Consider the following 20,013-nt stretch of genomic DNA (forward strand, 5'->3'; position numbering starts at 1 on the left):
ATCTTAAACAGGAAGTGATGGAAATCGATACGGATCTCTCCAGTCTCTCCAGAAAATAAGGTAATGATGCACGACCATTCAAAAAATTTGAGTGGGTTTCTAACGATACAAAGCTTGATGGAAATGGGTGAAGTTTCCCTTTAACACCAGCTCCCAACTCAGCATTTAACAACCCCCCCATCGTTTGGGGTCCTTCTCGCTCTCTCAATCTTCCCAACCGGGTCGGGTCTGTCTCTCACCCCCGATCAGTCTGTCTACCTGTCTCTCTGCCACCCACTCCATCTCTCCCCCTCTCTCTCCTCCGCTACAAGTGTTGACATTATTAAGTAATGTGCGCGCTGCATCTGATTCAAACAAGCAGTCCATTTCGGGGGGGGGGGGGGGGGGTCTGGAAAGGCTCTTAAGATAGATAGATAGATAGTGAGATGAAAAAGTTAAAGGGGGTAGGAGTGTGTGTGTGTTTTAAATGGTGAGAAGGAGCTCCAGTTATGCCCGTATTAACGCATGGCAGGAGAGATAAAAATAGTTTATGTGCATGTTCTCAAGGGAGCCATTCCGTTGAGCAGTTTGGTGTTAGTGAGCGTGTGCATGCATGGACACGTGTGTGTGTATCTGCATGTGTCACAGTGTTCCTGCTGAATTTTCCTTAATCAAATGCCAGCCTCTATGCACAAGTGGCAACGAAGACAAAAATAAATTAGGAAAAATAAATATATGTTTTTATACTTTACAAGAGTCAGTAGGATGAGCTTTGAGTGACCATGACTTGTATCATTCTCCTATTGTTTATTGTTTACAAAAAACTTACATACATACGTACATATATATATATATTGTAGCGGGCCAGTGGGTGTGGGGTTTCCACGCTACCAAGTCGCATAGATAAAATGACAACACACAGAGAGTAGCAGAATGGTTTATTTACAGAGTGAACCGAACCAGGGTGGGAAAAGGGTCATCCACCTCCTTTATGCTCCAGTTCAATGTCCGTCCAACACCTTCCACCTGTCTCTCTCTCTCAGGGCGTAGCACGCTGCCAGGCGATCACACAGATCCTGCCAGTCCTTTGCTAGCGTAAGCTTCTCTAGCCTTCCTTCCCCTACACGACTGTTTGCTCGCCCTCTTGAGCCCAAGCACCCCTGCTTAACGATCCCCAGAATAACCTACCACTCCCCGCACTCCTCCATGGCGTCTGCAACAATATATATATATATTGCAAAAGTCTTTTGCATGTGTACACTAAAGTCACAAATGTGTAACAGTAAATTTGAAATCATAAATATTTTTTCTGCCATTGTAAACACAAAATAGGGTCTACAAGTTCACAAGTCCTTTGTTACAGGTGCACAAATCCTATCCTGTGCATCACAAATTCAAAGAGTCATGCACTTGACACATTTGACACAATCATTGCAGTGCAGTTGGTGCAAAACACATTTGCACACCCGTGTTTCATAATCTGAGAACATGCACAAAATCTGTGCATTCGTAAACCCAAATGCGTCTAGGTGGTACAAGTGTAGCCAAGTGATTTGTATCTGTAGGCACAGAGCTTCAGTGGGCGAGACAAAATTGCAGCATAAACCAAGAAAGTCGCCGGCAGGGTGTGCATTTTTCAAACTACACTGGGACCCATCCAAGCATTTACTCTTCCTTTTTGGAGTCTTGACAGACATTCAACATTCGTTCATTCATTCAACTCGTTGATGACCTAAATTTCGAAAAACAAGTTCAGCCTTTGATGAACGTGGTGAAATCTAAACGTGCATGCACTGGATGCATGCACTGGATGCATGCATTGGATGCATCCGCGCTTCCAAACTCCTTCCTACTTAATCCTCCTAAGTAATTTCATTAACATAATGTAAGATACCCACCTCCGTCGTGTAGGATGCCCTCTTCTCTTCTGTCAAGACTCCAGAAAAGAAGAGCATATGCTTGGATGGTTCCCAGTGTAGCTTAAAAAATGCACCCCCTGCCGGCAACTTTCATTAGTTTATGCTGCCATTTTGTCACGCCCATGGACGTGTTGCAAAAGTATCTGCGACTCTTTGAAGTTGGGGTGCACAAATCCTATCCTGTGCATCACAATTTCAAAGAGTCATGCACAAAGTCTTGTAACAAAGGACTTGTGAACTTGTATCCCCTATTTTGTGTTTAAAATGGTAGAAAAAATATTTACGACTTCAAATTTACTGTTACACATTTGTAACTTTAGTGTACAGATGCAAAATAAATACATACGACTTCAGATTTACTGCTAAACCTTTGTGACTTTAGTGTACGCATGCTAAGGACTTTTGCTACAATAATACCTTGATATTGATGCTGCTCTAAAACAGTTACTACTAGAGTCCTGTCCATGGTGCTAATGCTGCTCTAAAACAGTTTATACTAGAGACCTGTCCATGGTTCTAATGCTGCTAGCTCTAAAACAGATACTACTAGAGACCTGTCCATGGTTCTAATGCTGCTCTAAAACAGTTACTACTAGGGACCTGTCCATGGTTCTGGTATGCTGCTCTAAAACAGTTATGGACATATGATAGAATGGACATCGGATTCCAAAATGGCACAGATTCATTCCTATGTAAACTGCTCAATGGCGCAGGGTCACATCAAGGAGCGATATGCTTCCGCATCACGGGAGCCTAGCCACGCCCTAGTTCATGACGTATCGGATGCAGAAATATTCTTGTTTTTTAGCATTGTAGCATCATAAGCGAGAGGTCTGAGCGATCGCAGTCACATTGTTTACCGACCATGGAAGTATAAGTTAACTTCATAAATATGAAAGATTGCTCCATATAACATATAATACCAACAAGATAGTAAATGTATGTTGGCCTAGAAAACAATACAGTTCAATGTTATTGCTTAAGAAACAGATTCCATCCAACTATTTACGAAAAATGCTATCAATAATTTATATACAAATAAATGTATACATATCGATCAGTAACGAGGTTGGAGTAGACTACCCACATAAATATTTGTAATAGGCCTACACCAACATTGTTAACTGTCATACATAGCTAAACAAGCAAATGAAAAATTAAATACTAAAACAACTGAAATGTTTATTAGGCTATTAACAATATTATAAAAATGACGCCGTAATGCACCCGTTCTTTATCTTTGGATCTTTTGAATAAATGGATTAATAAATGGTGAATCGCAATGATCGCAAGCAGAGGAACGTGAGAGTCATTGAGCAGCAGCTGAACCAGTATAAAAATCCCTTTATGACTAAAACACTTTGTGATAAAAAGTCACCACAGTGCCTAAAAACCATCAACGTCATTAATGTTAGGTAAAAGGAAAAACCTCGGACACGAGAAGTTAACGGAGCCGTGCACTAGGCCCTCTCGAATGCCGGGCCGAAACAACATTTGTTTCCCTACGACTCCTTTCAACTGCCCACCCCTCCTTCTTCAGCAAAAAATAATTACATAAAACGGCTAATAAAACGCTTGAGGTGGCGTTTTGAAAAGAGAAAACTAAAATTTTTTGCGGAGACACATTCCTGTTCCCCACTTGTGGGGAACACAGCGTAAGTGGAAGATTACATTTCCACCTGAAATAATGATCAGTAGGTCATTATCAGTTGGTAGCACTATCGTACTATGTGGCACAAATAGGTTGATATCTTACAATTCTGACACTTGAAACCTCTATTTAAAGAGATACTTCACAGGTGGGAATATGAAGGTTTTATGAATTAAATAATTCAATGTATTATAAATGTGAAAACATTTTTTAAATCGGTTCATCCTAGCCTGAAAAAAGGCAGAAAGAGGGTTTTCATGGTCTCTCTGGCTCAAAGTAAGAAAACCTCCAACTACCACAGTGCATTGCGCTCGCTGCCCCGCCCACCTGTCGGTCTCCCGTCCCCCTCATTCCCCCTCAGTACGCGAGCTCCCGCCCCCTCTCATTCCTTATTGGTGGAAAAATTTGCCACCAAAAGTGTGTTGTAGTCCTCGGCCCTTCTAGCGGGACAAGAGGTTTCTCCCGAAATTACGTCAAACGCGTAATTTGACGTCATTTCGGGAGAAAATTAGATGAGAAAAAATGGGCCAAGGGGAGACTGGTTTAGACTGATATTTATTTATATATTTATTTATATTACAATAGCAATTTAATAATGATAGAACGTCGGTTCTAAATGGGTGAAGTATCCCTTTAAAGTTCAGGGCGAATATAATCGAATGACACCAAGCCAAGCACTCTCAAAAATATATATAAAAAATATATATATGGCCACTAGATTGGGCTGAAGAAGATGTGTTCTGATTTAATTCAATTCAATCAGAACACATTCAATTTACCTTTTTCCTCAGAAACCTTCTCTTAGTCATTGATTGTAAACACCATGTTTAGTTGCAGTTTAGTACGCTATTGCTGTTTATGTGCAGTTATGAAACCCGAAACCGTGTTCATGCATATGACTTTACATGAGTCTTTTGACTTTTCTTGGTAATTTGCCTTAATCCAAAGTACTTCTAAACTGCCCTCCTCCGTCACTACTCTGTTTTCCTTCTCTACCTAAACCGGTCGCGGAGGTGTTGCACTTGAGATGCTAGCTGTGCTGGCTAACCTTCAGCTTACACGTCAAATAGGTCATTGACACTAGGGCCGAATCACTGCCAGAGACCGCACTGCGAGTGAGTGACAGAAGGCAGGGGTATGTTGGCGCTGTAGCGATGTGTGTCTTTTAACTCGCTGACCGAGAGAAGAAAAGGTAGCGCGCTGACAAATGTATCTATTTTGTGTGATTTGGCAGAAAAAAGTTTTAGAAACACTGGAGACCTGTCCATGGTTCTGGAATGGTCTAAAACAGTTGATACTAGAGACCGGTCCATGGTTCGAATGCTGCTCTAAAACAGTTACTGCTAGATACCTGTCCATGGTTCTGCAATGGTCTAAAACAGTTACTACTAGAGGCCTGTCCATGGTTCTGATAGTGCTCTAAAACAGTTACTACTAGAGACCTTTCCATGGTTCTGGAATGTTCTAAAACAGTTACTACTAGAGACCTTTCCATGGTTCTGGAATGGTCAAAAAAAGTTACTACTAGAGACCTGTCCATGGTTCTGGAATGGTCTAAAACAGTTACTGCTCAAGACCAGTCCATGGTTCTAATGCTGCTCTAAAGCAGTTACTACTAGAGACCTTTCCATGGTTCTGGAATGGTCTAAAATAGGGATGGGACAGAATATTAGATTATTAGATTATTCGTTCCCGAGGGTCAAAGGTGATTTTTAACATTTGGACCGTTAACATTTTTTCCCATTCAAATAAACAAGAATTAACGGACAGAACTAATGTTGGACAGGTGTCCAAGAGCATTATCCCTCTTATACCATGGTCACTTGCCATAGAAAATAAATAAAGACCATTCATTTATAGGGGGATTATTTGTTTATCAACACGGCGGATGTCTGCGCAGAATTATCGCCATAAGAAAGTTTGTTTGACCGGTTGCCATGGTTATCTCCGTGTGGTTAATTTGCAGTTGCGGTGTTAACTAGCAATGTTTTCAGTTTACTCTCACGTTTAACTGTAATCAGAAAACGCGGTTATATGCTATAGACCCTATAGTATCTGTGGTATAATGGCTGGGACTAATTTCAAATTATAAATACGTACTCTTCATGTTGAAAGTATAGACCGTCGCGATTCAGCCTTTATACCACAGATACTGTAGGGACTATAGCATATATCTGCGTTTTCGGATTACAGTTAAATACATTTTTCACAAAATACCAGCTCTTGTTTTGCGGGCTGAACAGACAATTTGACTGGAACTACTTAGCATGTAGTTTTTTTCTTGTGTTTAAGATATTAAGTGATTTCTTGCCGATGATCCATGGCTGCTTGTGAATGTCGGCACACATCGAATAATCGATTATTCGTTCATACCGCCCACCGTTTTTTCGACCATGAAAAATTGGAGTTATTTACATCCCTAGTCTAAAACAGATGCTACTAGAGACCCGTCCATGGTTCTGGAAGGGTCTTAAACAGTTACTACTAGAGACCTTTCGATGGTTCTGGAATGGTCTAAAACAGTTACTACTAGAGAAGGAACTCTCTGTGGGGCTTAGACATAGCAATATCTACAAAACTTGTTGGGGAAATGTCCATGGTTCAGAAACAGTGGGACATCTTAGCCCCAAAGCAATTTCTCTCAGTTGTTTCAGTGCAGTGTTTTAACACAGCATTGTTCTTATTGTTGTTGTCGCTACTGTTACAAGTATTTCCATAATATCCGGGAGGGTTCACAAAATGATGAATTTATGCAGATTAATTTGCATGTTTTTGCACATCTTGGAGGCTTTTATCAACTGCGCACCCTGGGAGATTTGGACCCAACGCTTGGCTGGCAAACGGATTGGATGTGAAGGAAAACAAACAGATTTGACAGCTGATGGAGCCAAATGAATGTTTGCCTTCCTACTTACTGGAATGGAATGGGAAAAATAATAACTATAACGTCGATCACCAGAATAATGATACGGCAAGAAGAATGATCCTTATGCACAAAAACATCTCCAACGGTGAGATGCCCTCCATCTGAAGCCAGGGAGGGAACGCTGGGGCAAGGTGTAGACCAGCGAGAGGCAGAGGTAGGGAACGCTGGGACCAGGTGTTGGAATGCCTGGACCAGCGAGAGGTAAAGGCAGGGAACGCTTGGACCAGGAGTCGGAACGCAAGCCTGGACCGGCGAGGGGCAGAGGGAGGCAACGCTGGGACCAGGTGTTGGAATGCCTGGACCAGTTAGGGGCAGAGGAAGGGAACGCTGGGACCAGGTGTCGGAACGCCCGGACCAGCGAGGGCCAGAGGGAGGGAACGCTGGGAACAGGTGTTGGAATGCCTGGACCAGTTAGGGGCAGAGGAAGGGAACGCTGGGACCAGGTGTCGGAAAGCCCGGACCAGCGAGGGCCAGAGGGAGGGAACGCTGGGACCAGGTGTCGGAATGCCTGGACCAGCGAGGGGCAGAGGGAGGGAACGCTGGGACCAGGTGTCGGAACATCTGGACCAGCGAGGGGCAGAGGTAGAGAATGCTGGGACAAGGTGTCAGAATGCCTGGACCAGCGAGGGACAGAGAGAGGGAACGATGGGACCAGGTGTCGGAAAGCCTGGACCAGCGAGGGCCAGAGGGAGGGAATGCTGGGACCAGGTGCTGGAACGCCTGGAACAGTGAGGGGCGGAAGGAGGGAATGCTTGGACCAGGTTTCGGAACGCCTGGACCAGCAAGGGGCAGAGGGAGGGAACACTTGGACCAGATATTGGAACGCCTGGACCAGTAAGGGGCAGAGGGAGGGAACGATTGAACAAGGTGTCGGCACACCTGGACCAGCGAGAGCAGACAGAGGGAACGCTGGGACCAGGTGCTGGAACGCCTGGACCAGCGAGGGCCAGAGGGAGGGAACGCTGGGACCAGGTGTCAGAACGCCTGGACCAGCGAGGGGCAGAGGGAGGGAACGCTGGGACCAGGTGTCAGAGCGCCTGGACCAGCGAGGGGCAGAGGGAGGGAACGCTGGAACAAGGTGTCGAAACGCCGTGACCAGCGAGACGCAGCCAGAGGCAGAGGATACCAGGCATTACAACACCAGCCTCATGTTTCCAGTAACAGCAGAGAAGTGGCTTTAGAGTGCGGCTCCGTCTAATTAACCAATACTCATAACCGACCAGGGCGGCAAAATGTTACCCTGACCCGGTGCCCGCTGCTAGGTGTTTCTGCAGCTCACTTCAGCTCCCAAGTCCTCCAGAAGATTGATATAATTTGATGGTTGGTGTGTCTTGTCCTCGTAAATACACGTGATAATAATGTATCATCATGTCTCATATCATGATCCCTATGTCCTGTGATCAATGTTCAGGCTCCTCTCAGCCTGCATTCATAATACAATAGGAATAACTTTACAACAGGATCACTAATAGGATCACTCAGTCTGAAGCTGCATACGTACACCAGCATGAGTACAGAGATACACCAGCATGACTCCTACCGGCATTGGGGTCATTTCTATATTTATTTATTTTCAAAAAATTCACAACACAGCTGGCAGCGTTCACTTCACACACCTGTCTGTATCTATGACACTTGGCAGTTTGAGAACCAGATAGCTGTTCTTTGTTTCCTCAGTAGATGTCCCACTGACATCCCCTCCAACGACCGCGGTAACGGTGGAGCATTGAGGCCTCCTCCTCTACTTGTGGTGCTTCATGTCATGAAAAACGGCAGAATGGAGATATTGCTATCCCTGCGTTGGCGGGTTATGAGTGAGCCAGCTGTTGAATGGCTGTTGTTAGTTGCTTACTCAGCCACAGAGCGCTCCACACTTCTAATAGAGTTAACGCTCCTTAATCCAATTGGAAGTCACTGCCGAGTGTCATTTTATTTTCAGCCCAAAGCACACATTCAAACCCACCCATTTAAAACAGTTACACCGAATTTCACCCTGCCCAGTGCCCCACCAATAACAAGGATTATATACAATCAGCACATAACTACTATGGAGAGGGATTTCAGAAACCACATATACGCCTTTTAATGATTCCCTTAATGAATCAAAATACGATTGTTTCACAAGGAACATAAACCAGGTATGGTTACAACATTCCGTTGCCTTCGTGTGTGTGTGTGTGTATGTGCATGTGTGTGTCTGGGTGTCTTTGGGCATGCATGTGTGTTTGCACATGTGTGTGTCCATGTGTGTGTTAATTTGTGTGTCTGTGTGTGTGTGTACGTGTGCGTGCGTGTGTGGATTTGTGCGTGTGAGCGTTGATTTATGAGTGTGTGTGTGTGTGCCAGTTAATTTGTGAGGGTGTTAATTTGCAGTGTTGGGCAAGTTACTTCCAAAATGTAATATATTTCAAATTACTAGTTACTTGCATTTGAAAGTAATACGTTTCTTTACAATATTACCTTCTGTGTAGAGTAATAAGTAATAAGTTACTTATTACTTTCACCAAAATAAACATTCAGGACAAGGCGGAGGGGGGGGGCAAACATTAAAGTCTAATGAGGTCTATGTTGCATCTGCATGTAGTGTTTACCATGAATAGCTGAATTACAATAATGTTATGATATAGAATAATTAAACAACCAAAACCTTTACACGACATGACACAAACTCTTTTTCTATGCCTCATTTATTAGCTCCTGAGTTACAAAGTGCAGCCACATAAACATTTAACAAAAAAGTAGCATTTCCATGAAATCAAACATGTTAATAGTTTATACTATTTCAATAATAAAATAAAAGTGCACTTCAAGAATGACGTCTAACAGCCACCAGACAGGGCATGTTTTGTAATTAAGTATTTTAGAACCTGAGCATATATCCTGCCCTGAAATAGCAGCAAATAGCAGTAATAAAAAAGAGCATGAGAACAGCATAAATAATGAAACACATTCAACATTTCAGTCCCACAGAGACTTTACAAGGAACTTATGCTTAGAGCCTATTAATGTTTTGGTTAGGACCAAACAACAAAGTCTTAAAGGTCCCATGACATGAAAATCTCACTTTATGAGGTTTTCTAACATAAATATGAGTTCCCCTAGCCTGCCTATGGTCCCCCAGTGGCTAAAACTTGCGTTTGGTGTAAAACGAGCACTAGCTGTTCTGCTCGCCTTTGAAAAAACGGAGGCTCAAGTGCGCTGATTTGGAATGTCTGTATTCATGACGTCATCAGGAATCTCAGCTCCTCCCCTTACTCTGCCTGGCCCGCCCAGAGACGTTGGCCCGCCAATGAGACTCGACCGTGCGAGTGCCACGTGTGTGTGTGTGTGTGTGTGTGTGTGTGTGTGTGTGTGTGTGTGTGTGTGTGTGTGTGTGTGTGTGAATACACACACTGTAATGCAAGTGTTTCTTGTCGGTTCTTTGACGTGTCTTCTATTTCCACAACGAGACTGTTGTGGGGGTTATCTGAGCCATGGTTGAGAAGGAATTGGGGGAAAGGAACTTTGGCTTTGACTCGCTGAAGTACATGAACTGCGACATGCCGCCGGTTGCCGCAAGGCACCATCGCCCGGCAGCGGGCAGCCGGCAGCAGGCCGCTCGCGGTTCAGTCGACTTCAGGTTGATGTGAAAGTGGAAGAACCAGAGACATCGCAGAACCCGACAAAGTTGTTTGGGATTCATAATATCGTCTGGAGGCGCACACATCTTTTGGCCGTGATAATATGTATTAAATTATATAGATTTCTATGTATTATATGATATTATTTAGATATAGAGCTCCAGGACTGTAACGCAAGTGTTGTACACTTCCTTGTTATTTGGATAACCGTTCTGCTTTTGGTGTTATGGCGCATAACACGTCGGACTCTCGTCTCTGGTATTTCTACAACGAGACTCGTATTGGGGGTTATCTCAGCCAAGGTTGAGAATGAATTGGGGGGAAGGAACTTTGGCTTTGATTCCCTCAAGAACATGAACCGTGACATGGAGGAGAAAGGGATTGTTGGCGGCGAATGTCTCCCGCTTGAGCCCCGCTGAGGGACCACCGACGTAGGCGGAGGTGCCTAAGCGCTGCCCGGCAACGATCCCTTTCTCTTCCTTGTCGCGGTTCAGTCTAATTCATATTGATGAGGACGTTGAAGAACCAGGAACGTCGGAGAACCCAACGCGGTCGTTTGAGATTCATAATATCGGCTCACACAGCTTTTGGCCGTGATAATATATATTATATGATATAGATATCTATGTAGGCTATATGATAATATTTAAATATAGAGCTCCAGGACTCCCGTGTGTTCTAGAATATTTACAGAACACGGCTAAAGGCTGTGTGCGCCTCGCCATTGCGATACATCCACTGTAAACAGAGCGCATGGTACCGTGGCTGCAAGCTGCTCAGGGCCACACCCCCACCCTCCTCCTTGACCCGCCTCGCTCCTCCTCATTTGCATTATAGCTACAGACACCAAAACAGCGCATTTGGGGGAAGCTCAATGTGCGACTGGCTCGGAGTGGCTGTAACTCTGCACCACGGCTGAATTTCGGGAACGTCTTTGAATAATGTGTTAGTTGCCCACTAATACCTATATTAAAGAATACATAAAATAGCATGTCATGGGACCTTTAATAGACAAAATATACAGCCAAACAAGGGCTGGAGTCTGTGTGGCTCGGATTGTAACCAAGCCCCCAGGAACACTGCATACTTCCGCAATCCACCAGTGCTCAGCGGCCAAGCCTGGTATTGCAGCTGTTTAAGCGGGCTGTAGACGGGTCCCTCAAATCATGGGACCCAGAAGTAGATATCTCCGTTCACTCCAATACAAGTGGGGAACAGGAATGTGTCTCCACAAAAAATGTCTGGATATCAATCAAAGGCTCATAATTACCTTCATGCCATGTCCTAAAAAATGTAAGTTTTTTCTTTTCAAAACGCCACCTCAAGCGTTTTATTAGCCGTTATCTCGCTGGGGAAGAGGGGTGTGCAGCTGAAAGGAGTCGTAGTGAAACAAATGGCATCCGAGAGGGCCTAGTTCAGTGCTCCGTTAACGTGTCCGATTTTTGGACTGGTTCATCTGCTGCTCAATAACTCTCACGGTCCTCTGCTTGCGATCATTGTGATTCATCATGTATTGATCAATTTATTCAAAAGATCCAAAGACAAAGAACAGGTGCATTACGGTATCATTTTATATTGTTGTTGGACCGGAGTGGGGGGATGGGCACGCATGCGTTCTATATTTCTGCATCCGGTACGTCACGGACTAGGCCACGTGTCTTGGCCCCATAACGCGGAAGCAAATCGCTCCTGTATGTTACCCTGCGCCACTGAGCAGTTTGTATATGAATGAATGGGCGGCCACTGTCCAGTCCGTGGTCCATCCTTTATTATGTCCATGATTGTAACGCGTTACCGGACTCAGTAGCTGTAATAATATTACCGAAATATAGTTAGTAACGCGTTATATTACTCCGTTACTGCCTAAATGTAATATATTACGGTAACGCGTTACTTTTGTAACGCGTTAAGCCCAACACTGTTAATTTGTGAGTGAATGAGTGAGTGAGTGGTTGAATAAGTGAGTTAATTTGTGTGTGTGTGTTGATTTGTACGTGTGTCTGTTAATCTGTGAGTGTGTGTGTTCATTTTTACGTTTGTGTGTAATAAGTGCATGTGTATGTGTGTGTGTGTGTGTATCTGGATTTTTGTGTGTGTGTGTTGATTTGGGTGCGTTGTGTTTGGTGTGTACCTGCAGACGGAGCACTGCCTTTGCGGCTGCAGGGCGGTGAACATCACGATGACCGAGTAGTTTCTGGGCGGTGCCTTGACGAAGCGCCGGAACTTGTCTCCGTTCATGCGGACCACAGAGCGCCTGGAGGACCACTCCATCAGCTGCTCCACCTTCTCCGACAGCAGGTTCTGAGGGAACATACCAGAGGATGAGATCAGTTATCAGACGGTATTTACATTGCTGTGGTCGGTTTGGTATCTGAGAGAAACACATGAAAAGAAGACAAGAAAACATTGTGATAAGTCATCTGTCAGCATCAGTCAGTAGTAGCTTTGAGAAATGAAAAGTTAACTGATGCTGCTAGTGTGTTCATGCTTTACATGAACACACTAGGCAAGGTCAAGGGATGCAGGAGCTTACAGCTCTGCAGGGGAGTGTCGTTGATGATTACATCCACTCAGGCTTCAGGTCAAAACATGTATAAGGTAAAGAACACCCACACACACAGCCTGGTGATCTCATAATATAGGTCACGTAGGAAAGTGTGTGTGTGTGCTTCTAGGTGTGTATGTGTGTGTGTGAGTGTGTGCATTTATGAGGAAACATTCTTTACCTGCATGATTGTGGTGTGGGACACATGCATGCATTTGCATGTCCATCAAAAAAATAAAATTTTCTACTACCTCCTAATGTATTCTCCATTTCACTCCTCTATAGTTAATACATTATCTTCTCTTCGCTATTCCTCTTCCTTCGGCCCTTCTTCAAACACACACAAATACACACATTGCTCTACCGGATCCCATTAGGGGGTTGTATTATTCTTTCCATAAAGATATTGATATCAACACAGGGGAATGCTCCTAGTGCGATCTCTGACGCAGAATCTGTCTCTGCGTCTCCCAGACATTCCCTCCCCCGTTTTCCCTTGGAAAGCCGTATAACAGACAAAATAATCCACCCACCGACGGATGGGCTTCTTCATCCATCAGGACACATTCACTTTACGGATCTTTAAAGCACTTCGGAAACATTGATTGCCCCTGTTGTTCCGCCCCACCGCGGTTTGCAACTTAAAAGATAAAATGTTTACAACTGCCTGGAACCGCCTGCTGTTAACAAACACAGACCGCTTTAAGACCAGACTGAGACAAGACTAAACCCAGACTAAAACCAGACTAAGACCAGACTAATATGGGTATAAATGTGTCTCATCTGTTTTTGAATATAAAAAGCAATTGAATTTTGAACACAGAACACGGAAATGCATTTAAATAACGGATCTGCATTTTTTGCCTCCGAATTTAACTCTTTCAATTTTCAACAAATAATTGTCATCGTTATTTTTCAATGTTCACAAATTCTAAAATCTAATATTCAACTTAAAAAAATTCAATATGCAAAATTCAGATGCAAAATTCAATGTATAAAACTAAAGATAAAAATATTTTCCACGTCCCAAAATTCAACATGCCAAATTCAGCTGCAAAATTCAATATGTGAAATTCAATGTTAACATCCGGGGACCCAAGGAAGAGATTTCAATCCTAGATGATAGATTGCGGTCAAGCAAGGAGAGCGAGAGGGAATAAGAGCATCCCTCATTCGATACCCGTCCTACTCTGATGCGGGAAGGCATGTGCAAAGCAGGTTTTAGCCATGTCCAGCGACAACGGCTATTACACCGAATTCCGCTGTTGCACAATTAATTCAACATGCACGATTTTGAAGCATAGACAGGCATGAAGTCGTTCATGTGCGGAAACATGCACGTAACAAACGTGAAATCTGTACCATCATCGATCACTCGTAAGGGGTGCATTTGTTTTGTGACACCGGGCAATAGCATGTTGAGTAGCTGAGGCAAATGCCTGATATGAGTGGCATGATACATGATACGAGAGCGGCTCTGCACTCTCGTTGCAGTTTACAGCAGGCTTCAGATCGCCCCAGCATCACACCAAACCTAGGAAAAGGGACCTCGGGCTGAGCGATTTGGCCTACAAAACCCTGAATATCGATTTGAATCGATTTTTTTTCTATGAACGATTAATATATAAATATTTTTTTAAGTTTGGATTTTATAATAAAAACAATAAAAATGATTCACAAAAGCAAAATAAATAACAAACATCTCCCACTCTGCTGCGTGCCTCAGTTTAAGATGCTGGGATTAATATGTTTTGCTGCTGCTTTTGGTTCCAACAGACTTTGGCAACCAATATATTCGAATTAAGATTAAAAATCGATTAATCACCCAGCTTGACCTTGGATCGCCCCGAATTTGTGCCCTAATAAATGGGGCACTTAACCCACTACAATTACCCTTAAGCTGCATGCAAATCCACCCAAGTCTCTGTAATCACACAAACTTCACATAAAGGTTCATTGTTTATTTGATAACTGATGTAAAAAACAACTGTGCATTATAATAAAAAACATAAATAAAACATAATACCCCCCCCTCGTACCTTGTTATTAAATGTGCTTAATAAATACATTTGATTTGATTTGATTAGCATTTTACAGACCCATACAATGGATAGGGCGTTAAGTACAGTCCACCAACGTTGCTTCTTTCCCCATAAGATACAGTCAGTGTTTAATTACGTTGATTTACCTTTGAGCATTTCCTATTATAGGCTACAGTGTAAAATGCTGTTTAGAATTAACGTTTGTATCAAGAAAGAAAGACCCATCATCACAGCTGTTGCCGTTTGACATGGCTCAAACCAACGTTGCACAAGCCATCCCGGATCAGAGTCGGGTATCCAACAAGTGACGCTCCAATTGCCGCTCACTCTCCTTGCTTGATCCTAGCATCTAGAATTGATTGTTCTTACTTGGGTCGCCGGATGTTAACACTAAATTTCATACAATGAATTTTGTAGCTGAATTTGGCATGTGGAATTTTGGGATGTGGAAAATATTTAAGTTGAAATGTATGCATTGAATTTTGCATCTGAATTTTGCATGTTGAATTTTTTAACATTGAATATATATATTAGGTTAAATAGGTTTTGATAATATTAGGTTTTGCATTGAAAAATAAGGTGACAATTATTTGTTGAATATTTAAAGAGTTCATTTTAGAGGCAAACAATTCAGACACGTTATTTCAAAGCATAAATATTCAATGCTTAAAATTCAATGGCTTTTTATTTTCCAAATCCGATGAGACAGATATACTTCCATAGACTAACACCAGACTAAACAAGACTAAAACCTACTTACACCAGAATGACACCAGACTAACGACATACTGAGTCCAGACTGAGACCAGACTAAGACCAGACTGAGACCAGACTAGCACCAGAGTGAGGCCAGACTAAGAACAGACTAAGACCAGACAAAGACCATACAAAGACCAGAGTGAGACCAGACTAAGACCAGACAGAGACCAGACAGATACCAGACTGAGACAAGACTAACACCAGACTAATACAATCTACAAAGAGGCCTATCCTGGTGAGATCCTCAGTCTCCAGGATAAGTTTAACATCCTACGACTTGCCCTTGGAATCAAAGAACTCAAGTACAAAGACGAACGTGTCCATATCTTCCTGGATTTCAGTAACAGTCTACTCAACAAATGTCGGGAGTTTGATGATGTCAAAAAGAAACTCTGTGAACTTGACATGGAATATTCCCTGCATTATCCTGCCAGACTCAAGATCATCGCCTATGGCAAATCGGTGCTGTGCAAGACCCCTGGAGAGGCTGAAACGTTTCTCCAGGAATTACAATGCATACCTGAATGGACTGCTTCTGTCTTGCTTATGGTAGTCTACTATTTAAAAGTACATAACCAAAACATATTTTTGATGATGTTCATTAGCCTGTAGTAGCGCAATTAAAATTTATTTTGCTGATTATGAAGGGTCAGATAATTTGGGTATGTTATATGATTTGATTTTTAACTTTCTATTTGACCCATTTCTTTGCATATGTTTTCTTTTACTTATCTATTATTTTATTTTATTGTATGACAATGTTTATACGTGAAGCACTTTGAGTCAGCCTTGTGTATGAAAAGTGCTATATAAATAAAGTTTCCTTGCCTTGCCTTAATTTGTCTAGGCCTGTCACCCATGAATGAAATGTACTGAGCATACACTATTTCTTGAATTTGTTTATGCAGCTTCATATTGAAGCCTAACCTACTGTTACCAATGAGTGTAATGTATTTAGCCTAGGCTACTTAGCTTTTCTCATTTTGCTATAGCCTATTGTGGAGGTGGGGCGGCGTCTGGCCTGCAGGGGGAGCATGGAGCACCGGGTCTGCTGGGGTGATGGGGTCTGATTGCGGACAGGTGTCTGCAATCTGACCCAATCAGGAAGTGTGTATTTATGTGCCTGCTTGTCTTTCAGTCAGGGCTTGAGATAGGGAGGAGGAAGACGCTCTCTGCGAGCCAGAGAGAGCATCGTAAAACCAGGAGACGGACGGATTTGAACAGTGAACCGTTGTCCTTTTGTTCGTGTGTCTTTAAGATTGTGTAACCAAAGTGGAAATAAAGAGGAGTTCGCTCCATTTCCACCAAGAACTGTGTCCTGACTCCGTGAACCCGTTACACTGGCGCCCAACGAGGGGCGGAGTCAAGTATGAATCCATCATCATTGGCCAGTGTCCTCGGACACCTGGCCCAAAGAGCGGAGCGACAGACCCAACTGCAGCAGGCCCAGAACGAGGTCCTGGTGGAGCTGGCCCGCTCCTTGGCCACCGACCGGGAGGCCATGCGGGAGCTACTCGGCTCCGGAGAATGCGGCGGGGAAACCCGACTGCGGCAACATATATACGTCCCCAAGATGGGGGAGGCCGACGACCCAGAGGCCTTCCTGGAGACCTTCCGGGGGGTGGCCGAGGTCTCCGAGTGGCCGCCGCAGGAGTGGGCCCACCGTCTCCTGCCTCTGCTGACGGGAGAGGCCCAGCTCGCGGCCCACAGCCTACCAGCGGTGGCCCAGAAGGACTTTGACACCGTCACCAGGGCTATCCGGGACCGGTTGGGCCTAAACCCGGAGGAACATCGCCGCCGGTTCCGGGCCCTGGCCTTCAACGACGGCGACCAGCCCTTCACCTACGCCCAGCAGCTGCGGGACCAGGCGAGGAGGTGGCTGGACCCGGAACAACACACACCGGAGGACATAGTGGAGCAGGTGGCCCTGGAGAGGTTCGTCGAGGGGCTTCCAACCAGAACATCTACCTGGGTCCGGTACCACCAGCCCGGGAGCCTCTCGGCGGCCGTCAACATCGCGGAGGGCCACCTGGCTCCCCCTCTGTCAGACCGACGACCGGTCCCGAGCCCGCGGACCGGTGCCGCAGCCCTGCAGCGGGACAGGCCCACCCCGGGACCGAGGGCGAGATGGGGGGGGGGTCCCAGTCACGAGCAGGCACATAGTGCACCTTCCCACCCCATCCCGCAGACGGGCACTCAGACGGCAGGGGAGGCGTGCTGGCGGTGTGGACGGCCGGGCCACCTTCGGCGGGACTGTCCGTTGATGGAGGTGGGCCAGGTCGTCCGCGTCACCGGTGCCCCGGTTCTTCCCCACGGTCCCGGCGAGGCGTACCGTATCCAGTGAGTATCCAGTGAGGATACAGCGGGGTACGTACCAGGCGCTGTTGGATTCGGGGTGTATGCAGACCATGATCCATCAGCACCTGGTGCGATCCGAGGCATTGATAGAGGCATCGAGTGTTTCGGTGAGATGTATACACGGGGATGTTCACACGTATCCCTTGGTCCCTATCGAAATTCGTTATGGGGGGAAAACGCATAGAGTCAAGGCGGCGGTTAGTCCGAGCCTCACGCACCCCCTGATTCTAGGGTTAGATTGGGCTGGGTTTCCAGGGGCGGTTAGCGAGACTACGGGGGTGCGGCCACGACAGATAGGGACATGTAGGTCATGCGCTGTGTTCTGCGCCGATGCAAGGGCGTCCAACGCTGATCAGGGATCGGGGGAGGAGGCGGGAGGTTCTCAACCCGAGGTCCGAGCGCCGAGCTTCCCACCGGTGGACGATTTCCCCCTCGAGCAGTCTCGTGACGCTACTTTACACTCAGCCTTCGACCAAGTGATTGCTATTGATGGTTCGAGGGTACAGCCAGACGCAGTGCTGACTTACCCACACTTTGTGGTCGTTAGGGATAGGCTTTATCGGGTGGGTCGTGACACCGAGAGTGAGGAGATTTTTACCCCGTTGCTGGTACCCAGGAGCCGCCGGGAAATGATTTTCCAGGCAGCGCATTACAACCCAATGGCGGGTACGAGAAAACACTAAACCGGATAATGGCTCGATTCTATTGGCCGGGGATTCGGGCGGAAGTGCGTAGGTGGTGCGCCTCCTGCCCCGAGTGCCAGCTGGTGAATCCCCCCGCCATTCCCAGGGCTCCCTTGCGGCCCCTTCCTCTGGTGGAGGCCCCATTCGACCGCGTGGGCATGGACATTATCGGGCCATTAGAACGTTCCTCACAAGGGTATCGATTTGTGTTGGTCCTGATCGACTACGCAACCCGATACCCGGAAGCAATTCCATTGCGCAGCATCTCTGCGAAGAGTGTTGCGCAGGCGTTGTTTCATGTCATATCGCGGGTGGGAATCCCGAAAGAGATTCTCACTGACCAGGGCACCAATTTCATGTCACGCACGATGAAGGAACTTTACGGGTTGTTGAAGGTGAAGGCCATCCGCACGAGCGTCTATCACCCAGCCACTGACGGCTTGTGCGAGAGGTTTAACCGGACGTTAAAGTCCATGATCCGGAAGTTTGTACTGGAGGATGCTCGAAATTGGCATCAATGGCTAGACCCTCTGTTGTTTGCGGTGCGGGAAGTTCCTCAGGCTTCCACGGGGTTTTCCCCATTCGAGTTGCTCTATGGGCGCAGGCCCAGGGGCGTCCTGGACCTCATTAAAGAAACCTGGGAGGAGGGGTCCAGTGACAGTAAAAACGAAATCCAGTACGTCATGGACTTGCGTGCAAAGCTCCACTCACTCGGGGTAATGTCACGTGAGCATTTGCACCAGGCCCAGGAGAATCAGAAACGCCTGTACGACAGAGGGACTAGATTACGCGATCTTACACCGGGGGATAAGGTCCTCGTTCTGCTGCCCACCTCTAGCACCAAATTACTCACGAAGTGGCAAAGGGACCACAAAGGGACCCTTTGTGGTCACACGGCGAGTCAGGGACGTGGATTACGAGGTAGTGCGGCCAGACCGGGGCGACTCCCGACAGATCTACCACATCAATCTGCTCAAAAGGTGGATTGATGTGGTCCCGGTCGCGTTCGCTACGACACTACCGGAGGGAGAGGAGTTCGGACCGGAAGTCCCTACTCCGGGGCCTGTCCCTCCGGTCGGCCGAGGAGAGGATCTGTCGGGGAGTCAGGCGGCGGACGTGGGCAGTCTGCAGCTCCAGTTCGCCGACGTCTTTTCGCCCCTGCCTGGTCGCACCCCGTTAATAACTCACAACATCGAGACGCAACCCGGGTTAACGGTGCGGACACGTCCCTACAGGCTGCCCGTCCACAAGCAAGACGTGGTACGGCGCGAATTGGCAGCAATGTTAGAGTTGGGCGTCGTCGAGGAGTCCCACAGTGACTGGTGCAGTCCCGTCGTGCTGGTGGGGAAGCCAGACGGGTCTGTCTGGTTCTGTGTCGACTACCGTAGGGTGAATGCGGTGTCAAAGTTCGATGCCTACCCAATGCCTCGGATCGACGAGCTAGTGGACCGGCTTGGCATGGCCAAATATTATACGACCCTGGACTGCACGAAGGGCTACTGGCAGATTCCGTTGTCTCCAGCAGCCCGAG

The 20,013-nt window shown here is 46.0% G+C and overlaps 1 protein-coding gene across 1 annotated transcript in view; it reads right to left on the minus strand.

The window, feature by feature from the left end:
* The window catches only part of LOC132453324 (tumor suppressor candidate 3), a 143,263-nt gene that overhangs the window by 40,556 nt on the left and 82,694 nt on the right, over positions 1-20,013 (minus strand). Inside the window, exon 2 of the mRNA XM_060046167.1 lies at positions 12,227-12,396. Coding sequence (XP_059902150.1) covers positions 12,227-12,396 — 170 coding nt within the window. The remainder of the gene's footprint in view (positions 1-12,226; positions 12,397-20,013) is intronic.

Source organism: Gadus macrocephalus, chromosome 3, assembly GCF_031168955.1.
Source record: "Gadus macrocephalus chromosome 3, ASM3116895v1".
NCBI lineage: Eukaryota > Metazoa > Chordata > Actinopteri > Gadiformes > Gadidae > Gadus > Gadus macrocephalus.